This window comes from Rhipicephalus sanguineus, chromosome 10 (assembly GCF_013339695.2).
Source record: "Rhipicephalus sanguineus isolate Rsan-2018 chromosome 10, BIME_Rsan_1.4, whole genome shotgun sequence".
Lineage (NCBI taxonomy): Eukaryota > Metazoa > Arthropoda > Arachnida > Ixodida > Ixodidae > Rhipicephalus > Rhipicephalus sanguineus.
In genome coordinates this window covers 46,957,821-46,985,530 of record NC_051185.1, presented here as the reverse complement: position 1 = coordinate 46,985,530, position 27,710 = coordinate 46,957,821, and the positions used below count along the sequence as shown (strand labels likewise).

The following is a 27,710-nucleotide window of genomic DNA, read 5'->3' as shown; positions in this document are numbered from 1 at the left end:
GATAATGATGCTGTTGAGCGAATGCTTTATTCCTGTTATTTGTTCTCTCGGCGCTTCGCCACATGCCTCCTTGTACAACACTTGTTAAAAAGCTTTCCCACACAGCTGTGGACTGATGTTGCCATACAAAAAATATATGTGTACATACACACACACTCCAAAAATGCACATCATTTTCATGTAAATCTATACCATGGTATCAAACACGATTGTGGTAAAACGTGTGTGTATAATAGCATGTATATAATATATATATATAACTTCAAGTATACAATATATCTCATATTTTTTTTTCCTTACGAAACAAGTATGCAAAAACACGAGTATGGTAAAAAATAACTATTTCTTTTTTTTTTTCATGAGGGGAGGGGAGGGTGGAGGAAATGTAAAAAGCACGAGCAACAAAAAAAAGTATTCTTAGGAATGAGTTGTTCGAGTGAAGAAAACGTCCTTAAACAAAGCAAAGCTATCATGTGTGTGTTTATGAAAGAATGTGAAACATTAAGAGGAAAGAAAAGACAGAAGGATAGAAGATAAAAACACAGTATACGTGTGTGGCAACAATAAATATATACCAATCCTCCTATGTACAACAAAGTGGGCATCGTCGTCGTCGTCGTCATACGTGACAAGTTAAAAAAAATGCCTCTGCTTCGCACGACCGCGTGGGTGCGCGAGAAACAAGCAAATTGTTATGACCCTGAGAACATCTCTCCTAACACCACCAGACACATCGAGTGAACAAACAGCTTCATCAGAAGAGGAGTATTACAGAACAAGGCATGATTTTGGCTCTTCGGCCCCACCAAACATGACACACTTGTAAACTCCGCACACCCCCACCCCCCCAACTCGCACGATAAGATTGCCTCCCCTTCACAACAGCGAGTAGCAGCAGGACATATGAAAACAGACAACAAGACAACAGGCTTCGTTTCACCGGAACGCTTGACCGGACACTGCCCGGGCGCCAATCTCTCAGGTACTTGGTCAGTTTTGGTTCATGCATGTGTGTGTGTGTGTATGTGTAGCATGTGTGGGTGCGTGCACATGCAATGTTGTGTGTGTCTGTGTGCGATGCCTCCTTTGTGGCTGAACACTCTTGTTAGACTAGAAAGCGCAGATGGTGTTTTAGGGCACGGAATAAAACCCCTACCCTTGGTTGACGATGAAGAGCGCACTCGTATCCAGACAAGGCAGCGAGTCCCGACCGGCTGCAGTTTCACTGACTGCGACTGTCATTTGCCGAACCCACTTCTATTTCAGAGCAATTTTGTTCGTGGTACGGATCGGCTGTGCCCTTCAAGTCGTGCCGAATACAACTGTAAACCTTCTGGCACTAAAGCAAGAAGCACAGACAAACAGCGATTTGTGACGGGCTTTGCTTAAATAATCTATCAACTAATAAACCTCACTATAAAATGCTCCAAATATAAGAAATCTGTAACTATGATTCGATAAAATATCCATAAACAACTGCAGGTACAAGGTGTAAAGCATAGTGTGGCCGACTAAGTCTTGGAATGGAAACGAGGAACGTTTTTTTTCAGCATTTCCTCCAAGAGCACGTCGCTTGTTTTCCGTCATGTCGCACATGATGCTTAGCAATATAAGTGCACTGAAGCGATAAAATTAGACATCTTTAATTCTGTGGTCATTCTGTCGTATCTAACAGAGGCACAGATCAATATAAGCTGAGCGAACCTGGTCCATAGAAAACTGGGCAAAAGCTTATGCCAAAGGTACGGCGGATGTTGCATCGCTCTGCTAATAAAAACATTTGAATAAAAACATTCGACACATGCTAAGTGTGCCAAGCAGCTAAGCGCAAGTGATAAAGTATAACTTTTCTTTCAGTGTAATTCTTTGGCCAGCCGTTTTCACATTTATGCCTAAGGGATATGCAATGCCTAAAGCAGGTATATGAAAAGAAAATCTACTAGACAACGCTGTGTTATCGCAGCCTCATTAAACTGCAAATTCTTGCCTCAGACTGCTGGGCATGTAAAGAATGCAATCCTGAACCAGCACACATCATCTACACAGCAGCACAGGCTCCTTGCAAGGTCCTGCAAGCTGATTTAAATATTCCAACCATTCACATTAATGGTCTCCCTCTCTGCAAATAAATGCAGAAATCTAATGTACTGCTAAATTTTCTCAGCTTTACCAAGCTAACGGAGGCACAGCAAGAGACAACACCAGATTGCAGTTTAATCACTAAAGTTTACAAAGATTTATGAGAAAAGAAGGTCAAGTGGTTAACTCCAACCACCGTCAAGAGTCGCTACCTGAATCGTAAACAAAAAGCTAAGCAAAGATTTAGGTTTAAGTGGCAGCAAACGCAGCCACTTCGCGAATAAAACGAAGGTACCTCGTACCTCAACATGTCAGCAAGTGCTAAATCGTGATGAGCTCCGCCTCTCACCCCACACTTCTAACTTCTGGTTAAAATACAATTCTTCGGGGTGTATCAAAAGAAGGAGGAATGAATTAACCTGAAACGACCAATAGAGTGGACCTCACAAACAAACTCTAAATCGGCAAGTGGAAAACAAGCTCTCCGTGGAGAGCAAAAAAAAAAAAGAAGCTTTCTCTAGATCTACCATTCAAATGAGAAAAGCAAGAGCTGCCATCTAGAATTTCAACATTTGCAAACACTGATTTCCAGCGCATCTTGACTAGCCAATACCTCCTACTCGTTTTCCTCAATTTCAATGCAGAGTCAGCCTTCTTTGAATAAAGGTCTGCCTGATTGTTAAGTGAGCCGCCTCAGTGGCTCGGTGGTTACGATGCATCTGCTGCTGACCTGAAAGCCGTGGATTAAATCCCAGCCGCGGCTGTTACATTTCAGTGGAGAAGAAATGCTAGAGGCCCACGTACTGTGCGACGTTGGTGCATGTTAAAGAACCCCAGCTGGTCGAAATTATCCGGAGCCCCCCACTGCGGCGTCTCATAGCTTAGGTTGTTTTGGGATGTTAAACCATGTAAACCAACCAACCCACTCCCCCAGTACATCTGGTGTAATGCGAAATGCAGCACTGTTGATAGGTTCCACTCACTCACTGCAATAAGCCATTATTCTGGGTGTTGCATTAACTAAAAGCTGAATGATAAAAATGAAGTCAGTCACGCATACAGATGTCTCAGACACTAAAATAATAGAGAAGAACGAGAACGACATCATTGTATTTTTCACGAAACACAATACCATACAGAGTGGCATGATGACATGCAGTTCATGGTGATGATAATGCAAGTTTGGTTGCATTATCATCAAGTTTGCAAGTTTGGTTGCTTAGTGATGATGAGAAATAAAAACTAATGCTCTGAATTCCAGGGTATAAGTGACTCGCTTGCCTTGTCTGGGCTTGTGCTACTACCCTTCAGCTAACTGCCCTTTGCATGTCGGGTGTGAAAATGAAAAAAAGACGGCCCACGTGCCGCCCCGACATCGGAAGGCATTCTCTTAGCCTACAAAACGTGTTGAGGCCCCCTTTTGTTTGTACCTTGCAAAGCACACTTGATGGGGCAGAGACATCAGGATTTCAACTCCTATACTATTTTGCTGGGAATAATGCAAAGAAGGACCAGCAAAGGTTGGTTATGATACCAGATTCTTAACCAGGATTTGGGGCGAGTTAATTTTTGTCACGATGCTTCTGCCAAGTGGTTTTGGGTTCCGTAATTGATGACAAGCGCTCCTTGCGATCATTCTGCTTCTTTCGACAATGACGTTGATGCTCGCTCTGCGGCAAGTTATACACCAACACAAAAGTGGCGACGTCTCACTTTGCCCCTTCCTCCAGTCTCGAGGATTTCGCGCTGTTGTCAGCAAAAGTTTATGAAGAGCAGGCTTCACAAAGGAAACAAGTACTTGTGAAGCCTGAAAATATGGGTGAGATTTCCATGTTGCAGTCTGCAGCAGTTCATTTGTGACCACCGCAAGTGTTTCACGCCAGTAATAGCTGTATTCTTGAACTCTGCAGAGATTGGGCTTCCTTGCACACTGTACCCAATAAGCTTGTGCCACCGACAGTGCACACATTTTACACACATTGTAGACGTATCTGCACATATGTGCGACAAATGTACACATGTACACGTACACAAGCATGCATGTGTGGACGCGCACATGCTCAAACATGTACACATCAGCACACACGTTTACTCATGCGTAGATAAGTGTGTTCACATGGACATGAGCACATATTGCGTTCATACAATAAGATGTCATGGCGAGGCTTAGCACATGGAAGACTGGACACAGGGAAGAAGACATGGGACAGCACCTGTCCAGTGTCTTCTTTTCTGTGTCCAGTTTACCATGCGCTAAAGCCTCGCCATGAATCTATACTAGTTCGCCCAGTATACCACTTTACTTCAGCTATTAAATGTCTGTGCATATGACAGACAGTAAACATGCAAGCGCACTACTGAGAGTTCTGTGAATTAACTATTATACATTATGTGCGCGTTGTCGGCTATGTGCTTCATCCAGTGACACTTTACGGTCTGCTACCGTTACGTTATGCTAGACATTTTGTGAACTCAAGACCACTTCTCAGAATGACCGTGTTACAGGGTTAAATTGAACCACCCTTTAGTTAATGATTGCGTGGGTAATACTTCAGAAAAATGGAGCACGGTAAAATCGTGATGTCTCTGCCCACAATGAGCTGCCTGACCCCTTTTATAGGACGGGCAGGCAGCTCTCTGAAGCGGTGACGATGTGATGCACATAACGTGCAGGCAACCTGCACACTCTAAAAAAAAAAACGTCTTTTGACCCTTGCCAAATCAAGCTGACGTATAAGGGAAAAAAATAAGAAAAAAAAAAGGGGTGGAATGGTAGGCACCAAGCCTTTCAAGATACCTGAGCTCTGAAAAAAAAAACTGAAGAAAAAAAACATCACACATTTTTGCAGCTTTTCTGCATCAGTGCTTCCAAATTGCCTCCCCTTAATCAAGGAGGCCTCTGCAGGAACTATACTAAATATTGGGCCAATAACAACTCGTCGCGTGTGCATCACAGAATCACTTGATCGGTTAATTTGCAAGCAATTATAAAAGCATGTTAATGCAAGCTTATACATTGTGCCACGTCAATCTGCCTTCTTCATCGGCGACGCAGGGCAGCCCAGATTCGTGAAGGCCTTTCGCAGTCAACAATGACTGGTAAGAACAGCTCACAACGCAGAGAATGGACCAATCGTTGGGGTGAATTCTGAACCTGCGGAGGTGTCAGTCGACGAAGAACACCTCTAATATGAGTCGAGAGCTTCACGAACAGCAGTTAGTGAATACTTCTGAGACCTAGCCAATCGCCGCAATCAATTCTGCGCCATTGAAGGCACCAGTCAATGAGCAACGGTTCTTGCAAATGAAAGGCTTCACGAACTGGGTTCAGCCTACGCCGCCCCCCTTTCAAAAGACAACATCTACAATGCCTGCAAACTGCAGTCTCACACAAGTCACGTTCGGGTTGTAACTCCTATTCAGGCGCTTTCGCTGAAAACACTCCCTCACAACGATCAGAGCCAAAACACCCAAGCAAGTACCGGCGACAACACACAACCTCGCAGACGACAAAGTCACGCTCTGTACAGCCCAAACTGCTTGCAACAAGCGACCACGGCTGGGGGGGGTGTGGGTCCCCATCCCAGCCAGCACCGTTCGCGCACTGCCAAACCGCGTCAACAGCGCGATGCGCAGCACAATGTAAAGTGACATAACGCTGTGCAAAGATGTCCAAAAAAAGCTCATTGCGACCAAAAAACAGCTTGTTATACTTGGCCTGTGCTTACAGTAAGAAAAAAAAAAGGACAAAGAAAACACAAGCCAAACAAAACAAGTATGCATAACCAAACGAGCCCCGGTAGGGCCGAGTCTGTTTCGTTGCGCCACGAAAACTTTGTTAACCGGAATAGTCAAAGACAAGTCCATTACCACACACTGGCCCGGTTTGTGCAAGTGCTCCCCCCATGGTGCAGGCCCATAACTGGACAGCACTTAAAGTGCAGCGGGCGGCGGCACTGTTTCAACAACAAAATAAAAACCAACAGCGTGAAAAGTGATATGAGCACTTATTTTTCGGGCCTGGCGATGATGTATGTGACCTCCCTGGTAGGCCAAATGGGAAAAGCAAATGTTGCCAATCCAATGAGGGGAAGATGGGATGGCTTCTTTTTTTTTCCCCCTTTAAATACATATACATATATATATATATATTTTTTGTCCACAGGATGTTCAAGCCTGTGCGACATAAAGACACTTGAGGAGTGTGCGCAATAAATAATGCCCCTCCAAAAAATTTTTCTTTATCTTCCTTTTGACATGCCACGCGAGCATAGGCACACAAGCAGCAAAAGAAGACAAACAAATAAACAAAAAGAAACTATATAATTTGTTCTCTGAGGAGATTCTCCAGTTCGTGCAACTTAAGAAAGCAGTCGCGAAAGAAAAATCGTCGTCCGCGGCGCGCTGGGACGCCACTCGGGTTCGGTGCAAGTTGGTGTGGGCAGTGGGGGGCATTGTGCGATTGCTAGTCGCACTTTCCACACGCGATCTCGTCGCGGAACGTGAGCGTTCCTGGCAGCGCGTGAACGAGAGAGACTGGCGAGGCATGTGAGCTTGGCCTGCAGAGTTGCACGCGTTCGCGGCGTTACGATCTGAAAGCACTCACATACGAAGTAGGACGCTCCCGATTATTGTTTTTCAGCCTAAGGTTTCATGTTTCACTCTAACTTCGAGAACACTGTTCTAACTTGCGTAGTTCACAATTCTTGTGTTGATCTTCTTTTTTATGTTAGGTTTATCTTGAAGCAAATGATTACATATAATATAGTGAGATGAGAGTTAAATGGCAATTGTTTTCCAGTAACTCTTCGTTAGATATTTCTCGGTAGGTATGGCTGTTTGCCTCCTTCACACTTTACTGCAAAAGACATGAAACAACTTGGCTACAAAGTCCAACTGAACTACACTACGGTCGATCACAGCCCAAGAATAAATCTCCCACCAGAAAATCAGGGTGTGCTTGTTCGTCATTTGTGTGAGGGTTGTACCAGTTGGTTTTTGTTCAAAGTCCAAGTGCTTTCTCTCTGCTAATGTAAACACTAAGCATACCGGAAAATGAAAGTTCGTCTTTTCTGACTAAGATGTCTTTGGCTCTAAGTACTGATGTCAGAATCTCTGATAACGTTTGTTGGGACGTTCATGTTCTGCATCTAAATGCAGCAACATGAACGCGTCTCTGCGTGGAAAGATTCAACTGTCTTGAACATGCGTGGGTGCACAAAGTCATAAAAATGAGCGAATGTCATTGGTTGGAGCATCCATGCAAATTCGTTTTGCGTGGGACAGCAATACTTGTGGGTGGAGCTTGAAGTCATTCTTTGACTATAACAGAGCACAGCTACGATTCCAGGAAACAACGATGCGTCCACGAGATACCAAACGATTGGCAATGGCGTTCAACCTACTCTTCTCATGAGACTGTTCCTTTCACACCTAGGTACGAATGAACTTGTCTTGAGAAGGAAACTTGTAAAATGCGGTGGACATAAATAAGCTGATAACGATGATGACGAATGAACTCAAGATAATGTTATAATTATAATGGCTCATTAGATGTTGTTCACTTCATGCTCCATATCCTGTGCCATGACAGTAGTATGGTCTTCCAGTGATTAACTTAAAGTTTAGCAACGTTGGGCTAATTGATGTGCAATTGCCAACATTAGTGGCAGAAGTATCAGACGGCACCTTTGTCTTGCTGAAGTTCAATGAACACTGTGCGTAGTCTAGATTGATCATGGAAGATACCTACATTTTTATATAAATGTGATGCTGAACTGAACCCACTGTTCCATGTAACCTGTGTATGAAAATTCAGTGCGAAGGAGCCAGTCATACAGCTACACTCTAAAGAGAAAAAATGTCTCTCTGTCCTGGAACAATATTCGCCAATTATCTCACATCTGTTTTCTTGTATTGCTGCTGTACGCTCAATACTTCCTGGCCATGAACTACGTGCACGCTATCAATGTAATGTAGAATTCTTCATAAGGAAGTGGCGAGCACCTAGACTTTCTGGGAATAGGAAATGCAAGCAAGCCAGATCAATGATTGCCGAGGCACAAAACTACTCCCCTAAGTGCGCTAACTGTTTCTTGTGTGTGTAAGACTTGCAAGCACCTGCTGGTCTTATTCGGCCATTGTTTGGTCGCAGCTCGTGCATTACATTACTTCCACTATCTTTTACAGTCTGGTATAACAGTGCCCCACACTGCCCTTGAAAGCGGTACCATTACGAGCAGGCGATGATGGAAAGACCCGGCAAGCTGATCCGTACGAGAGGTTCCCGACCCTGCTTTCACGTAGCCTGCTGCGTTCCGTCTCTTCCGCGTCGCAGCAGCCTATAGCGACAAGACAATGAGGTAGAGCGGGGGAGGGAACCAGCAAACTCTCTTTCACCGGAATGAGTGGCATTCCCGAGCGCACCGCGGTTATTGCTCTCTCATTTCTCTGGACGGGCGCTGTGGTGGGGGCAGATGGAAGACGCCTTTGGCACGGGGCCCCCATCGGGAGTCTTTGGCGGAGACCACGAAGCAAGAACAGACCGAGGTTATAAGAAACTCCCACTTTCAAGCATGACCAGATAACCGCTGCAAATGCTCTCAATGCCTGTCACACGGTGGCGCCACCTGGTGGTGTGACGGGGGTGGTGAGTTATGTCAGAAAGGCCGGCAGCTTGAGTCCAATGCCACCAACATACGCTTCCCCTTTCTGCTGTGCCTTCTGTTCACACTATGTGCAGTGACGTTCTGAGTGACGGATGCATGTCTGTACCACCAGGTGGCGCCAGCGCATAGTGACCTAGTCGTGATACACACAGTTTTAGTTCTGCGACATCCTCAGATGCCATCAGTCCATGTTCTTCTGCCCCATGCCTTCCACATTTTTTTTTGTGACGTTATCTGGTTGCCTGCACGCGTGTACACCCGCAAAGAGGAGTTTCGTGTCACCCCGTTTCAGTCTGTTCTTTCTCCCTGGTGGAGGCCCTTTTTTTTTTTTTGTACTCCAGCAGTGGGGGGGAGCTGGCGGAAGACTAGAGCCCGATGCGTGCCGAGATGTGCAGCCCGTTGAGCCGGCTCTTGAGCGGCAGGCAGTCCGGCGCGAGCACGGGAACTCCCAGCAGCGGGCTGGCCTCCTGCCCATCGGGCGCAACTAGAGGGATGACCCCGAGAAGGCTGGCACCAAGGGCTCCGCGTGCGGCCTGCACGTCGACGACGGGCAGACAGAGTGGCGGCGGACCCTGGCACCGGGCTGCGTGCGCCCGCTGCAAGCACCGGTAACTGAACTGGCGGCCGCACCGGGGGCACGGCAGACGCCGCAGGTGGCGCTGTCGCGTGTGCGCCAGCAGTTCGCCCTTGCGGGAGAACCGCCGCCGGCACTGCGGGCACCTGAATGTCACCCCCTGAACATCCAGGTGCAGCTGCGCATGGTACCGGTACAGTGCCTTGGAACCGAACAGCTTCCCACACTCGACGCAGAGGAGCTGACGGCGCTGTTGCTGCGGTGGCAGCTGTGAATGCTGCGGTTGCTGCAACAGCTGCAGCTTGTGTGGCAACCGTGGCGGGGACGACAAGCCACGGGAAGTCTCGGCCTCCGACTTGATGGGCAGCGGTGTGGAAGGAGGCGGTGCTGCTGCTGGTCGGGCCTCGGTCAAATCGAGGGGTCCCTCGCTCGTGGAGGTGGTAGGCGGCAGCGCGGCCCTCGGTGCTGCGACGGGTGGCTCGGAAAGAACGCTCTGCACGTGCGTGCGCACGTGCCACTCAAAGTCCTCTTCATTGCTGAACTCCATCTGGCACGGAATGCAGGTGAAGGTCACATCTGGAGGACGGCCTGCTGTGGCTGCGTGGGGAACAAAACAAAGAAAAAAAAGGACCTATCAGTCTGCCTTGTGTAATTTTTTTTCTGTGTGAAGAGGGTTGAAAATGGGGGAGGTATTCCGCTGAGTCATGGATGTCACAAGTGTGCAGTAACTAGAACTGATAATTTCATGGTGATCAGAATGGTTAGAAGTTCTTAGATAAAAGGCTAACGTCTCAGTGGTTTTCGTTGTGTGCCTACCATATTGGATTGATTCAAGAGCACCCTTTGAAAGGTTTATGCCTAATAGCTGGAGCAGATTAAACTTGTGAATAAGATATTTCTCTACATTTTCTGTCTCTCAGGGGCCGGAAGTTTGACCGAAGTATATAAAGTTTGAGCTCATCGAAGTTGTGACCTGCCACATTACCATGATGTGTCACTGCTTTTGGTCATTCTTTTATCGTGTCTGCGCGATGCCCGTTTAATCTAACATTAACAAGCTGTCCTGTTTCGCAAATATACTGTTTGTGACAAAGTGAACATTTGAGCATGTAGATAATGTTTCAACTAGTGCGGTAAAACTAGATTATATATGATGGACGTAACTGCTTCAGGTGCTTTTAACTATAACGTTATTATGAAGGTGTTTGCAAGTCCTACATCTGGGACAAGAACAAGTAATGTGGGCAGCCGAATGAGGGTTTACTCCCTTTTTATTGCGATAGTGATTATATGGACACTCGACAAGTTTTTGCCGTCACCGCCATGTCTCGCATGAAGTCCAAATTGATAACATCCCCACGCGCATTGTATGTTCTACTGTGGGTAAAAGTGCGTGAGCGGGGGCGACGAACGTGGCCGAAGCAGAGATCAAACGAGCCGGCCCATCTCCGTCACTCAGAGGGTGCATGCGATAACATCACCCTGCTTGGGAGGCCTGCCGTCAAAACAGAGAGGAAACGCCCCACCCGTCTTGAATGAACATGAAAAGACGCGAGGGGGGGGGGGGGGTCGCGCGAGCAGCAACTCTGAACTTTGATTCTAAGGGCACGGTGACAATCGCTGGCTCACGCACTATCTCGGCAGCAATCAGCAGGCAGCTCGTATACCCTTCTACGCGCTGCGCTCTCAACGCGAAGAGACTGTGCGGTAAGAGCATCTCTTCCTGCAGTGGCCGTATTCTCTCACAACAACGTTTTGTAGAGTTTCGTGTGATTGGATCCAAAAGAGTTAGCTGCCAGCCTCACTTCGTATAACATTACAATTTGTTGCTATTGCATTAATTGCATCATCCTTGCGGTGAAGCTGTGACATTTTTATACTGTAGAAATGTAAATAGATATTGAGGCTTCTAATGTGGACCTGAAAAACCAAATCATCTATAGTAGGCAACCATCCAAGAATGCATAGCCAATAGACTGCTGTGTATCTTGAGATAATTCAGGCAGGTGCATCACCAAATTATACTTGCTAATTCTCATGACATAACAGTGGAAGTTAGCTACTCTTGAAAGTGCATCTGCTGAGAAATATATTCCAAAGCAAACAGGAACATGAGGAGTGCAGGTTTTGGCCAAAACTACTACAGTAGGCTCTCTAAGTACCATATAGTGCGGAATATAGGTCGAGATTTTTTCCAAAAAATGTCACTAAAAAGTCGCCCCTCGACCTATATACCGGCCCTTGGCACAAACCGAGTGATCGTCTGGCAACAGGGAGCGTCGCATGCTTCTTGGGCATCAGCATCGACATCGCCTCCATGAGCCGATGAGCCGACGCCCGACGCCATTTTTCTTTTCTTGTTCATCTGGTGTTCCTAGCGAGTGGCGACCTTCCTCTGCGGCCAGCTATGAATACCGGGACGCGGCGCCAGTTCACCGCCGCGTTTAAAAGAAAAGTAATTGAATTCGCGGAAGCGAATGGCAACATGTCGGCGCAGCGGCAGTTGGAGTATCTGAGAAAAGCGTCAGGTACTGGCGCAACCAGAAATCCAAACTGTCGGTGTGTAACGCGCGGAAGACGTCGTTTCGCGGTCGCCGAGCTGTGCACCCGGAACTCGAGGACAAAGTGGCGGATTTCGTCCGCGAGTACCGTGCCAGGTCCCTGCCAGTGAGTGCGGAGCTCATTCGCACAAAAGCCGTCGAGCTCGCCCGTGAAGCCGGTCTGTCGAGAGAAGACTTCAAGGGGTCCATTTATTGGGTCCGCCGCTTCATGCGACGCAAAGGGTTTGCCCTTCGACGGCGCACGTCAATCTGCCAGAAGCTGCCGGAGGAGTACGAGGACAAGTTGATAGAGTTTCAACTCTACGTGAATAGCCTCCGGCGGCAGCATGGCTACATGTTAGGCCAGATCGGCAACGCCGACGAAACGCCGGTGTGGTTCGACATGCCGTCGTCCACAACCGTCTGTGAACGCGGGGCAAAGGAGGTGAAGCTGCTGTCGACCGGAAGCGAGCATTCGCGCTTCACCGTGATGCTTTCCTGCACGGCCGACGGCAGAAAGTTGCCCCCGTTCATCATCTTTAAGCGGAAGACGCTGCCGAAGGAGGCCTTCCCGCGGGATGTCGTCGTCCGCGTGAACGAGAAGGGGTACATGGACGAGGCCCTAATGCGCGAGTGGATCCGCACAGTGTGGAACCGGCGGCCCGGAGCCCTCCTGCAGCACCGGAACATGCTCGTGTTGGATGCATTTCGCGGGCATTTGACGGCATCGGTGAAGGAGGCACTTCGCGACGGGAAGACTGATCTCGTCGTCATTCCGGGAGGGATGACGTCAACGCTGCAACCGCTGGACGTCGTCCTCAACAAGCCCTTTAAGGACCGTGTGCGTGCGTTGTACAGTGAATGGATGGCTGGCGACAACCCGCGGACCCCGACAGGCCGGCTGCGCAGGCCACCTCTCGCGACAGTTTCCGGTTGGGTCTCCGAGGCATGGAGGTCTCTGCCTGAGGAAATGGTGGTGCGCGCATTCAAGAAGTGCTGCATAAGCAACGCTCTCGACGGCACCGAGGACGACATGCTGTGGGAGGCGGCTAGCGAGAGGCAGTCGTCCTCGGAGGAGAGCTCCGACAGTTCGGAGGACTGAATAAAGTGCTTCAGTCAACAGTTCCGTGTTTTCTTTTTTTTTTGCCGGTCATGGTAAGGGGGTCGACCTATATTCCGCCTCGACCTATATTCCGCATTATACGGTAAATAGAAATCTTTTTTTTTAATGGTATTGTTGCTGAAATGTAACTACTTCGTCTAATATGATTGGTTCCATACTTAAATTCTGCACTCCGTTCATCTCTCAGTAAACTGCACTGCTGTTAGACGGAACATATTTTCGTCATTCCTTCAGGTTCTGTTTAACGAGAGCCTACCGTAATTGAGTTTTCAGATTCTTGCCAAGAGTAGCGCGCAAGCCCAAACAAGAGCATGCTGGCCGCAGCGCAGCACGAACTACGCACCGACAGCCGGGTTGGTCAGAATAGGAGCCAATCCCGCGCTCTCGTGGAAGTCGCGCAGGTGCGCCGCCAGCTCCTGGGGCGAGGCGAGCTGCCGCGGACACAGCGGGCAGTCCGCCGGCTCTCCCACGTGCTGGAGCAGGTGCGAGCGGCAGACCTCAGGATCATGGGCGCTCTCGAAGGCACAGAAGGGACATTGCCACATGGACGACACGGCAGAGGACGGCGGAAGGGCCTGCTGGCGCTCCGAGATGCGCAACATCACAGGCGGCGCGGCCTCTCCCGGCGGAGGCTCGGGTGGACTCAGTGGGGGCAGGCACACCGAGCTCAACGAGGGCGGCGGCAGCGGCGCTGCGGGGACAGCCTCCATGACTCCGCCGCCGGCGTTGTTCTTGATGTGGCAGCGCCGCCGGTCGAGCACGTCCGTGGACACCTTGTGCCGGTTGCGGAGGTGGTGCAGGAACACATTCTTCTGGCGGTAGCTCTTGTCACACAGGCCGCAGCGGTACGACGGTGTCTGACTGTGGATGGCCTGTGGGCAGCACGAGGAATAGGTGAAGCTCGTCAGCCAAAGGTTAATCAATTTACGTTACATTAGCATAACCCTAGAACAAAAAGAATAAGAACCAAGGCGCTGCACTGTCGAGTTATCTGTTTTTAAAAAAGTTCACGCACTTCGTGACACTGTAATCACAAAGGTTGTTCCACATTCAATAAAGGCTATGAGTGGCACTGGGTAACAATCCTGGGACAACATTTGAGTTAGTACACATACAAAAGTACAGTGGAACCTCGATTATACATCCCCCAGTTTTGCGACAACCCGCATTTTACGACAAAACGGCATGGTCTCGGCAAAACCCCCAAAGAAATAATGTATTACAAACCTTGGTTATACAATGCAATTTTACGCCAACCCCGCATTTTGCGCCAACTCTCGAATACTACCCGAAAAAAAAAAAAAAAAAACTTTTTTACTCTAATCTAATGCCGACCAAATAGTACTCGCATGTGCAAAATAAAAGCATACGTGCCCCTAGGTTGACGATTAGAAAAAAACAACAGTGAGATAGGTACAGTAGACCTTCTTAGAATACAAAATTTATTCTCCTTGCAGTTCATGTGCTTGTGTGATCCAGTTTTGCTGGCTTTAAGATCGCTTCTGGATACGCCTTGATCACGTGCGTATCCCAGGGCCGTTACCTAGACAAGCTCAGTCTACACGGAGTAGATCATTTGCCCACCTACGACCTGTGGAAACCTCTCCTGGTCAGCATGCAGCTGAAGATCTCCCTTTTCCCTTTGTTTGCGGCACTCGCAGTCACAGGACTCGAGCACGCGAAAAAAAAATCGCAACGCAGCTATCTTCAGCACACAAAATAACTTTCCTTTGATGCAAGCGTTCATAATAACAGCGGCACATCACCAATTGCACTTCACAAGCGAACTCAGTCGCGCACGAAATCATCATACCTAAACTTCAAACAAAATGTGCTCCGTCGCCATTATGTGATGGCGATGACACTCTATCTGACTCTTCTGACTGGAAGCTACTGCCAGCGCGGTTTTGCTTTCATTTTTACACACGGGGAATTTTCAGACTCGATTTATCGGAAAGAAGATGCACATTGGATTCAATTTTTTTAAAGTTGAGAATAAAGATTCGCTCACACCTCTTTCAATTGAATGTTTAGCTGCCATTTTGAAAAATAACTTAGTCTACCTTCCTTGGAGAAGTGCAGGGCCGTGCTGTGGGCTTATTCTGATGGTCTGTATCCATTTATGGGGAAGGCTGAGTGTCACAGCTTATATTCTTAGTTTTTCGATTATACGGCGCCCGGATTATACGACGGTTTTGCGTGGTCCCCTCAAAGGCGTAATAATCTAGGTTTCACTGTACATCAAGACAGGTATATAAAATTATCGCTAAAATTGAATTGTAACTGTTGTAAAATCCCCTAGGAAATCTCATGTCAAAATATAGCCCGGTACAGCACACACATATCAATGACATTCACAGCCACTTTTAATTTATCACACGCTTTTCTGCTGAACAGGGCCATTCATTTGTCCCACATGTTCTCTGGCGTCATTGCCTGTCTGGTTTGTGTCGTTACTGTGGCTAAAGGCGTTGCTGGCCAATGTTCTTGATAACAAACGCATATATGTTTGCATGAGAAGAGTTGCATTACATGATAAGGGAATCGTGAACAGACGAAAACAAACAAGAAGCCAGATATTCCTTTCAAGATCTGTCAGTCTCAGGCATTGACTGTGCTACAGAGCACCCTGGCGGCACCCTGAACCCTTAGAAGGGACATCTGTGACTGCTAATGATGGCATCAAACATACATAGAGTCTGTCATCTTTTAAACGTGGACGGTAGTCCCAACCCTAACGAGACAGACAGGCACACACACGGATGAACGAACCTTGTGGCGCATGAGAGTGCCCTTCTGGCGGAAGCAGCGCCCGCAGAACTGGCACTTGTAGGGCTTGAGTCCCTGGTGGATGAGGAAGTGCATCTCGAGGGAGAACTTGCGGCTGAACACCTTGAGGCAGATGGGACACTGCACATCCTTGAGGGCCAGCGGCGGAGGCGGCTGGGGGGGCCCCGCGCCCCCTGCCGCCACCACCGCGGACACGCCTGCTCCTCCGCTGGTGGCCAGCTCGCTCCCTGCACTCGGCTCCTGGACAGATACATGATAATGGTAACACTTAGTCATCGACCTATGCACTCGGCTCCTGGACAGATAGATGACAATGGTATCACTTAGTCATCGACCTAGGCACTCAGCTCCTGGACGGATACATGATAATGGTAACACTTAGTCATCGACCTATGCAGGAATGCAAAACTATAACATAGATTAAGGGATAGTAAACTGGTCAATCTGGCACTGGTTCATGGTGCAGCGCACCAGTTAAGACACGTACTTAGAAGCGAGTTGTGTTCCACCTCCCTTTCTTTTTCCATAAAAATGCTCCTTGGCATCACAACAAAGAAGTCTTCACTGTCTGAGATGAGTACTCTGGAATTATTGTCAGTGAGTAAACCTACAACTGGTTCTAATTTTGTGAAATTTCACTTTGTCTTGTGAACTTTTGACAAATTATCGATGTACTCCAAAATGCACCTAAAACAACCTTGTCTCATCTTCTTCTTTCCAAGTCCATGTTTTAATCTATGTTCTACAGAACAGATTAAAGGCCAAATGCAACAAAATATCATCATCATCATCCTCACCCTGACCACTAACCACTGCAGAGCAAAGGCTTCTTGCAAGTTTCTCCAATTATCCCTGGCCTGAGCTAGCTGCTGTCACGTTAACCCCACAAACTTCTTAACCTCATCTGCCCACCTTTCTGCCGCCCCTACAAACCTCACCTTCTTCTCGAATCTAGTTCATTACCGTTAATGACCATCGGTTATCTTTCCTTTTCATTACATGCCCTAGACATGTCCATTTCTTTTTCAACAATATATCAATCACTTTGGCTAAGTTCATTATGAACAAGCAATATATATTACCAGAGCAATCTTGGCAAGGCCACAAGGCTGGTAATAGGGAAGTATTTGAATAAGCAGCCTTCAAACAGCAGCGAAGCAGGTGACGCATGCATGTGGTGGCTGTTGCCACGATGCAGGCCCACATCGCAGCGACAAGACTTATCGCCAGACTTATCACTAGAACAACACAGCCATAGACTTATCATGGCAGTTTGCTGGACACATCACTCAGCTACCACGGATAGCATAAATGTGCAATTGGCATGGTCCACCATGATAGTCAGGCATTCTAACTCTTTTTGTAAAACATAACCACGCCACCTGTTCCAAATTTGTCAACCTCCAGGAAGCCGCACTGGTGCGCAAACAATATCAATAAGTGCCCTTGCACACATTCAAGGGCAACTGGTGAAATAATCCTACTTATCGACAAACACCAGATAAGGAAAGTAGTCACTTTCTGAATGTAGGTACATTATCAGAATGAATGAATGAAGGAAAAAAATGAAACCTTCATTCCCCAATTGAAAAGGAGCAAAGGAGAGGCCAGAAAAAATGTTACAGTGACGAAGCTTGCATGTGCCTGTGCTTCTGCACATGAATTTGACACAAATGCTAGAAATAGATGCAAGATTATGCATCTTCAATATAAAAAATCAGAAGAACGAATACATTAACAATAAAATAAAGCGACGATAAAAATGACAGGAAATTCTGAAAAACCTCTGCACTAACATTTGCAAAGTACTTCTTACTCTGCTAATGGTAAGGTATAGCATACTGCATTTACTTGAGCCATAAACAGACCTTCAATTTTATATATTATATGGCTGCCGGTGCTCTGCGAAAGTGGTAAAAATGAAAGTTCCAGGATGACAATTTTCAACTATCTATTTTCCAATCCCATAGGCCTTAATGAAAGATCAAAATATTCATTAACATGCGTCATTATAAATGAATGTCAGGGTGCTGGTGATAAGATAGATGGATGATAAGAGAAATGAACAGTGATAAGACAACAGCAGTGCGAGTTCACTTCAACAGCAGCACAGCTGTTTCAAAACAAGCCCGAAGACCCAGGAACATTGAGCATTCACAAGCAAGCTGGTGAAATTTTAGCGCATTTGGTCGAGCATTTAATTTATAAAATGTGTTTATAAAGTGTTTTTATAAATGCGAGTGTGGCCTGACAGTCGGGCAACACTGGCACACTAGCGAGTCGCGACGTAGCAAGCTGCTTGCTGAGCGAGCGTCTGCATTCTGGCGAATGATTTTGTTCCGTGATATGCTGCACGTGCAATTGAGCTATTTAAGCTTTCTTCAGCTTGGCACTGAAGTTGAATGCTTTGCAGCGGCTGAAACTTTTCTAGAAGACAACGGCTGCACTCGATGCAGCACATGACGTCTCACACGCCATGGCAAAATGGTGGCCACCTGCCGCTCGCAGGGTTTATAGCCGGCGACGTCTAGGACTATAATAATAATATCTGCGGTTTGACATGCCAAAATCATGATTATGATGGATGCCATCGTGGAGGGCTCTGGAAATTTTGAACATCTGGCATTCTTTAACATGCCCTTATATCACATAGTACACGGGCCTCTAGCGTTTTGACTCCATCGCAATGAGACCGCTGCGGCCGAAATCGTACCTGCAACCTTTGGGTCAGCAGCCAAGCACCGTAACCGCTGCAACACCACATCGGATGCCTTCCAGGGCTTATTTTACACTGAAATATTCAATTACACTACATTTTTCATGTATTTATGCGCACAATACATCCTCTACTTCTATTTTTCGCTGAAAACTGCTAACTGTAAGGTGACCGTGTCACGGTCCCTCTAAAAATAGTCCGAAAGGAGCTGCATGCTTGACCAAGGCAAATTTTTTTTTTTTAGAAAGCAATTCTTAAAAAGTTAAAGACTTACATTTAATATATTGACACAAGCTTTGCCAGATGGCTTAACCTTTCAATGGTGCAAAGCTGTTCACCATTGAGAAACCACCTTGTATGAACAAAGGCAGTTTATAGCCTTAATGCTAATGTTAGCATGTCCTCAGAAGATGCATGTCCTTCAATGTCAGCTAACTATATGCCAAGAACGACAACTCCATAGCCACACAAATATAAGAACCTTGTGTCAAACGGAAGGCACCACAATCCTTTTATTTAGTAAAGTCAGAGAAGAATTGCTAGAGTAAGCAGGTGAGATGCAACAGATGGAAACGAAAAAAAGAACGTGAACACTTAGTTTACAAATCTGGCAAAAAAGAAATTGGAAAGAAAAATCACTATCGTTGCACGATGGGTAGCACTTTGCTGTTTCAAGCCCAAGCTGGCCGGTCCTTTCCTCTCCCCAACCCTACAAAAACCTGACAAACCAACTTGACAGGATAATAACTGTTTAAAAGAACCCCAATATGATTATGAGGGACAACGCAGTGGAGGGCTCTGGAAATTTCGACTACCTGTGGTTCTTTAACGTGCACCTAAGTCTAATTACAAGGACCTCTAGCATTTCGCCTCCATGGAAACATGGCCGCCGTGGCTGGGATTCAATCCCACGACCTTCGGGTGAGCAGTCGAGCACCATAACCGCTAGACCACCACAGCGGGTTAAAGAAAGAAAGGTGCGATCAGCACACGGTGTTCCCAGGTGGTCTTCCTTCCAAGTACTGGCCGACCCCAACGCTGCTTAGCTTTGGCGATCAGACGAGAACCAATGTATTCAGCATGGTATGGCCGATGGCAACTTCAAAGGAATAACAATGCACAGTTTTTATAGAGGAAATGCTAACTGGTAACCCGACTCACACAACCTGAGAACAAGCCCAACTAACTACATAGAATAGAAAAATAGCAAGCTTCAACTAGTGAAGACGCAGAGCAAATCGTCACAGCCGTCGTTGCCATATCAGTAGGTTCACCACTTAGCAGCCATTACATTTTTTCTTTTTGCATTTCTGAATACTGATTATGGTGATGCAACTATAAATACCTCTTTACTCAATGCACTACTAGAGACCTGTAAGGTATAAGTAAATAAATAAATAAAATATATACGAAAATAAATCAAGTAAAAACCAAATTATCAGGCAGATGAGCCTGCCTCAGACCACTTGCCAACATGGTTAGATTAGTAAAGTTCCAAAATTTCTCGTGCTGTATATCACACGTTTGTCTTCTTCAATTAGATACGTCTATTACGTGACTATATCTATTTTTTACGTCTATTACGTGACTATATCTATATCTATCTATAGATAGCTATATCTATTTTTTTTAAAAACCTTGAAACTATTAATTATCATAAGTTTATTTTTGCTCTGTCCTATTAGCCCTATCTCATCTGATTTTATGATTTGTATAACATTTACACATTTACCCCTAGTACATGGCTCTTTGTGTGGCTCTGCTGTTTTGTATTATCTTGACTGTATCACTGCAAACAAGATGCCTACACTTCATAATGGGACACCCTACAGTCTTCGGACTGTAGAACGTTTGTTTGTAAAACACTTCTCCATCCTACTGCATTGTTATGCTTATGATAAATGCCCCCATCCCCCTTGATTGTATGAGACAACATGCATTAATTAAAGACACACTGCCTGCGATGCGCGATTGGTCAAAATTTTAGGCTTAGCTGATTGAACCCTTACAGCCCTTATGCGGATGTATATCTTGTTTTCTTTTCATTTTTTTTGACGAATTACATAACAGTAAGGACAAAGGCTACGACATGGGTAACTATAGGTCAATTGAACATCAATTTAACTAAGTCTACGGGACCCAATAGCTTTATTAAAGTGAAAAAGTGTAAACACTAATGCAAATGACATTTCTTTTAGAGCAAAATTTTTTGCTCACACAAGCAACTGCTAACGATGGTAAGCAAGGAATTGTAACAGGTGAACGGCGTCACATCTAAATGAAAGCCCAGAAAACCCAAATTTTCCCATATTTTACTTCTAACATCTAATGAAAAAAAAAAAAGGAAATGTATTAAACATGGCAGGACATTAAAATCACTTGGTTGCAGCGAGCTTAAGGGAGAGCCATGGCCAGATCCGACCTGAGGATCGTCTACGGCTTGTCGCAAGGACCCAGGACTCATACTGAGCTCGAGGCATCCTGAACTAAGGACACCTCTCCAAAGCTTCTTTCATCAAAATAGAATGTTAATTCTGACTCAAACCTCTTCAGCACATTAAACTTTAAGTCTGTAAATGTGTCGGGGAATCAGAAACATATCATTAAATTGATGCTAGACTGATGTGGATTTTGCGTTGTTCGACCGTTCAAGACACCCTCTGCGCTGTAGGGTAGCAAACCAGACACCTGTACATCCTTAGCTATCCTTTCATGTTTTTTTTTTCTATCAGCCATTGATAACTGAATTTAGCAGGGAGTAGCTGTCATGAGAAAAAAAGAAAATAAAGGTTGTGAGGATTTGAAGCAATAGTACAGAAATAATTAGCATATTAAACCGAACTCCACATCTTATCAGTGCTTCAGGAAAGAAAAAAAAAAGATTTTCATGGAACTATTTGCAGTATCTGCCCTTGACAGTCTGTATGCTACAATGAAATGTTGGTATATGTACTAGTTTCCCAATATGAGATCTTCAGCAGTGTTTTGTACAACACAGATAAGCCTTTTGCAAGCATCTGTCCAAGTAGCTTGCCATAAATGTAGAAACACAAAGCCGCATAATAAACAATTAAGGCAGCTTGGTGCCAAGCCTGAAGGAAGTGCGGAGCTGGGCAGCCTGCCTTGTTTCTCTTTACTTTTCTCTTTTCTTTCTTCCTCTGTTCCTTTCTTTTTCCCTCTTTTTGTTTTTTCTGTCTTTTTTTTCCTTTTTTATGTCTATTTATTTCTTTCTCTTCTTGCTCTTTCTATCTTTCTTCCCTCTCTCTCTTTCTCACATGCTTCCTCTTTCTATTTCTTTCTCTCTCTCTTTCTTTGATTCTCTCATTCTTTCAATGCTATGCTTTGCTCTTCTCCTCACCCCACTTCCCTTTTCCACCTCCTTGCTATGCTATACCATACAAGGCTATGCTATGCCCTACTGCCTATATAGCCGAGTGGTTACGATGCTCGCCTCTGGATCGTGGGTACACGGGTTCGAATCCCGCCATGCCAAGAAATCTTTTTTGCCAAGAGTTTTTCTATTTCTTTCTTTGTTTCCTTCTTTCTCTCTCTCTCTCTGTACTCGTGCTCTCGCTCATCAGAGTTATTGAATCCCACGCCAGAAAAATTGGCGCACATGTTCTGGGAGCGAAGCAGAAAATGAAGAAGAGGTCGAAAAGAGCACGCGCCGGTTCATGATGATGATTATTTCTGTTCACCCATAGCGGACCAAAGGCGAGCTCAAAGAGCTCCGCTTCTGACGTTTCTTTCTTGTAATTCCAACATCATTAGCACATTTTTTTCCCCCTACACGGCTCATAATTTTCTTAAGATGTGAACTCAGCCTATTTGATATTCATTGTTGAAGATCTTTGGTGCAATAACATTAAGACACTAGTGAATTCTAAACTGTGTTAGTAGTTTTACATAAATGGGTGTATCTGACCTATTTTCAAAATTATGGGCCCCAAAATTATGCGAGTGGACTGGTGAAAGGATTTGATGTGGAAATGAACAGTGTGCACAGATATATACACAGTAATATGCTTGAACTATGTAAGCATCTACATGTAGACATTAATCAAATTAAGTGCCTCATCTGTTTTACATGTGTAACAACAATGCATGCACCCAGAAGCAAATGAGATATTTTACAGCAAAAAACATTTAGGCTGGCTTTACCACTTAAGTTGGTGAAACTAACATTTATGTAAATATACAGCATGGGGCGACAAAGCTAGCTAACTCTTGGTGTTGTGCATCTTTAATCTTTTGACATGTCAAACAAGCGCAAAAAACCGCCACACTTTTTCAGCCCCCCCCCCCCCCCCCCCCCCCAAATGTAGGAATTCAAGAACTTCTGAACCCTGATTCAGAGAAAGTCAATGTTGATTACGAGGTGTCCCTGAGGAAAAATTATAGTGGGAAAAAATACCATGTTGCTGAAGAAAACTAAATATTTTAACTAAATTGTTAATTGGCATGACTGTTTCTTGTTCATACTGTAAAAAAAAATTCTTATAATGTTCTTAAACGTACTGCCAATAAACAGCATTGAAACTGAAAGCCTGCTAATGTGCTACCTATAAAGAAATTGAGTTTGCACTTTGGCAAACATGTCTGTACGTGTCACAACTTTCCATATTCTAACTTTCATCGGAAATTTCAGAAAACCAAGTAAACATACATTTGACACACCGCACATGCCTCTTCCCCTCAAAGCTCTATCTTGCAGATGCTGCCTGCCATTCCAACAACCCGTCTGATGGCAGCCAAAACACAATACACAGATCCTAAATACATTAAATAAAACATTGGAAAGTCACTCTTGCATGCTTAACAGAGGCCCCAGTTCCATCAAACACATAAAACTGAGTGATAGAGGAGAGGTCACTCATTCATCAACAAGTTGAATCGAATACCTTTCTAAATTACTTGACACAAAAGCTTTTCTTATTAATCTTGCCGTTTGCAAGCACTCAATACCAAAGTGAATCACTGAGCTGAAATCCGAAACACGCAAAACATATAAAACTGGTTGATCTTAGAAGAGAGGTCACTCATTCATCCACAAGTTCAAATGGATAGCCTTCTAAATGAATTACTTAACACAAAAGTCCTTATCAGTCATGCCGTTTGCACGCACTCGTAATACTGAAGCGAATCAATGAGCAGCTACCGTTTCTGCTACCACAAACGTGCAAAAGCAAGGAAACGAGTGAACGAACGTGCAAGCACACCCTGAACGTGCAAAGGCACAGCTGCGAAAGCAGACACAGAGCATTCCTGCCTGCTTACCTCAAAACATTTCATTTCTCCGCGAAGCTTGCGCAACCACGAGGAAACAACTAATGGGGCAGCGGACACTTGTTTGCCCCCTTATCCCATCCCGTGCCGTGCCAGATTAACCGGACATGGAGAAAAGACCGCCGGCAAGATAAGCTACTCAGTCATCAGACGTTTTTTCCATTGCTCGTTTCGAGTGTGGCACCTAGCCAAAGGAGATGTGGCAATCTTCAGCATGCGTTATAAGATTCACCGTGCGGAGCCAAACAAAAATTGCTATCAGGTGATAAAGGCGCGCAACTACGTAAACGACAAAAGCCGCGCAGCGAAGAGAAAGCGAAAGCAGAGCGTCACGCACCGACTGCCACTGCTCTATACAATGTTACACGATATCTTCTACGGAGGCGGCGATTCTGACGTGTTGTGAAAAAGGTACGACGCTGTCGATACACACGGTGAGCACAAAGGAATGCAGATGCGAATAAGAGAAGCAGCTCAAAAACACTTTGCTGCTTCTTTGGATGCAAGGTGCCAGCTGCGAAAAATGCGATAAACTTTTTTTTTTAAATCCTGGGGTTTCATGCATCATAACTATGATATGATTATGAATCGAAACAAGGTAGAAGTTCAAAGGAAGACGAAGGCTTGCAATAATATGTACTCATTGAACAGGAAATGTCGCTGCAGCAAACTAGGGTTGCCACCTGCCCGGTTTTAGAACGGCCTGGCCGGTTTTTTAGACAGTGGGCCGGTTGCTGGTCCGCACCCGAGACCAGCCATCATTGGCCGGTTTTCTGGCTATTGCATCTGCAATTATTTATTTATAATTTCATTTTTTTTTATTTTTTATTCAGCAACTTCAAAGATACTACATATTTTTTGTCAGTCACCACAACTCTCATGCAATTTTCAACCAATTTCTATCTTGCGCCCATAAAAACGCGAAGTAATCGATCCCTCCTGTTATACCGATCGTTTAACTAAAACGAAAAAATAACATCAGTGGTTACATGCTCGCACCATGAGCCTAAATTCTGCACCTTCAAAGCTGCGAAAATTACGTCAATGTCTGTTACGAAATACTGGAGATCTAAACCTGAGAACAAGAGCTGGCTCCTGGCCGTGAACGACATGTACTGATAATAACTGCTGGGGCTTTACGTCCCAAAAGGACGGCACATATGTATACATGGCAAACAATGTTACAATACATGACATTGTGTGTCAAAGACTGAACATGGAGTCTTTTTTTTTTTCAGCTTAAATTAAACCATCTGTATAAGTGCCCCCCCCCCCCCTTCTTCCAATGAGTCAGTTTTTTTCCAAAGGTAAGGTGGCAACCCTAAAGCAAACATTTCAACAAGAGGAGTGATGTTCATCAGGGCCCTGACGAAAACAAGTCGTCTTGTCGAAACACTGGCTGCAACAACATTCTTTATTCAAGGACTTGATTATAAGAACTGTAAAGAATGGTGAGGCCCGTCAAGCGACAAAAAATTTGCTGCTTTTTTCTCGCCATCCCCAGTTTGTTTGTATGTACGAATTGAAATAAGAGACTTGATTGATTTATTGATTATGAGACAAGCCGTAAAGAGAAACTCCTTATTAATTTTGAGTTCTTTGACGTGCACCTAAACATAGCTACAAGAGTGCCCCCTGCATTTTGCCTCCATTGAAATGCAGCCACCGTCGTGGGAATTGAACCCGCATCCTGGAGCTTAGCAGAGCAACCTCTCACTCGCTAAGCTACTGTGGCAGGTGGTAAGGTGATAAAGAAAACCCTGTTCTCATAGGCACACTGATACTTTTACGTTTTTTTTTAATTGCGAGTACACCAGTCATACCACCAATACCACCAGCCTTCAGCAAATCAGAAAACTTAAATACAGATGGACCAAAAACAGCTGCACCAAAAATTAGCATACCTGCACACCATGACACCCTAAACTTCGCTAATGTCTGCTCGCGCTAGAACACATGCCAATCACAACTACCAATATTACGCAGTATTAAAAAGAAATGCGGTAAAATTTCATAGTTCTTTCTGAATTTGCAAATTGGGAGAATACCATGAAACCCATCTTCTTAGATTGAAGTTACATGCTCATAATTTGAACATGAAAATGCAGAAATTATTGTTTTGGTCTACATTTCTTCTATTAATCCCATGGCCCTTGCAGAAAACACACACACACCACGAATATTTCAACATATACTATACAAGCTGAAGTTTCCCATGCAATCTTTCATTAGGATCAGAAAGTAATGTGTTTACATTACAAAACATGCTTAACATGTACATATATTTTGCGGTGTGAAACTTCACTGAGCTTTAAGTCATGTAGAGAACTTCATCTTGCCAATAGCATGTAGAAGAAAGCTTCACAATGTTCAAAAATATAGGGTTCAGAAACTTCCCTGCATAGCAAGCATATTATAAACAGTCGACTTTCGGCGACAAACACACGGTCCAGCTTTTTGGCACAAAAAAAGTCGAGTAACCTCTTCCAAACGATGAAATGTATTACACTTCACTGACGCAACGGACACATGAAGTCATCAAACCGCACTCCAAATCAAACTCTTGCATCCAGGTGTTCTCCGACAATGCAATTTTCCGCATAAGCGCAAAGCACGAACAAGTGCAAAACGGGTTTTAAATAACAGCTAAATTAGCCACGACATGCCGCCTTCACAATAACACACACTGCGCACAAAACGGAACCGTAGATTAGTGCCCGCTCCTCATGAATAACCAAACCTGGTTTCGAATCGCATTTAGTGATCCATGTTAGAATACCTGCGACAAAGGTGGGCTGCTCATACATTCAACGAGAAAAACAGGCGCGTCATACTCCGCTTACGCGTCCTTTTTTTTTTTCTTTTTTTACTCCGACTGGAGCTCGAAACATACGTTTCAATGAACACGCTTCATACATTCTTCGTTTGACACAGAACCGCGGCAAAGACTACAGAACAAGCGTAAAAACTTAACGCAACATGTAACAAAGCATTACACTAAACGAACCAGTGACCATTGCGACAGCGCGTGCAATTAATTAAGTGCGGAATGCGCGCACGGGTTGGGAGGGGAGACGACGCAGCAATGCACGCGCGCTACACGATTCGCAGTGAGCGAAAACAGCGGGCTTCCCCGCATAGCTTCTCTCACTACTGCGCGTTCACTGCACTGCGCACTGTTTTGCGCTACCCGAACGGGAAGAGAAGAGAAATACAGAAAATCAAGTCACCCTTGCCTATCGCCACCCTTCCCGAAGAAGCAAAACAGGCCAGATCGACATCACGGCTGGTCTTGCCCGCGAGGCAGAAGAAATCGCGGTCGCGCTGTAAACACTACGCACAGTGCAGTGCGCAGATGCGAAGACTGTGGCGTAACACTGGCCTTCGCCCTGTGACGCAGGTATTGCCGTGGGAAAACACGCGCTTTGTTTTGATCGTCGCACAAGTGGGTCAGGAGGCGCCCTCAGGCGATTCCGGGTGGCCGTAGTAGACGCAAGGCCTACGCACTAGCATCTCGCTCGTCACACCCGCCACGCGCTTCGGTGGGGACCAATTTGGTGCTCGTATTTTGGCCAGTGCGTGGCCAAGCCAAGGGAGTTGGCGCTTCCCTGTGACCCAGGGAACGCCATGCCAAGCGCGATCAGCGCAGCGCGACGTAAGCCTAAACAATCGAAACGTAAACACTACCTTGTCGAGTCTTTCCATGGCATCTCCCGGTTCCAGCAGCCTCTCGGAGTGTTCACCAAGCATACGGTTTACGTTATGTGGCGCGGTTACGCGCGTTCCACGTGACTACGCCGCGCCAACACATTTTCCCAATCGAGCTGCGCGAAAATGACGCCCTACGATTCAGAACAACGCCATTTATTTCGCAAGAGGCATTTCTCTCACACGACTCGGTCACTCGGTGTCACGCCAGTTTCGTAGCCGCGCC

General features: G+C 45.6%; 1 protein-coding gene and 1 pseudogene across 1 annotated transcript; both read right to left on the bottom strand.

Annotated features, from left to right (window-relative positions):
* LOC119371810 (zinc finger protein 579) lies at positions 1 to 27,701 on the bottom strand. The gene is made up of 4 exons (XM_037642267.2): positions 27,464 to 27,701; positions 15,757 to 16,014; positions 13,328 to 13,856; positions 1 to 9,918 (listed from the first exon to the last, which is right to left on the bottom strand). Exons 1-4 carry the CDS (start codon positions 27,524 to 27,526, stop codon positions 9,113 to 9,115), a joined length of 1,656 nt encoding a protein of 551 aa, XP_037498195.1. The 5' UTR covers positions 27,527 to 27,701; the 3' UTR covers positions 1 to 9,112.
* Positions 19,469 to 19,587, bottom strand: LOC119372808 (5S ribosomal RNA; annotated as a pseudogene).
* Positions 27,702 to 27,710: the final 9 nt, after the last annotated feature.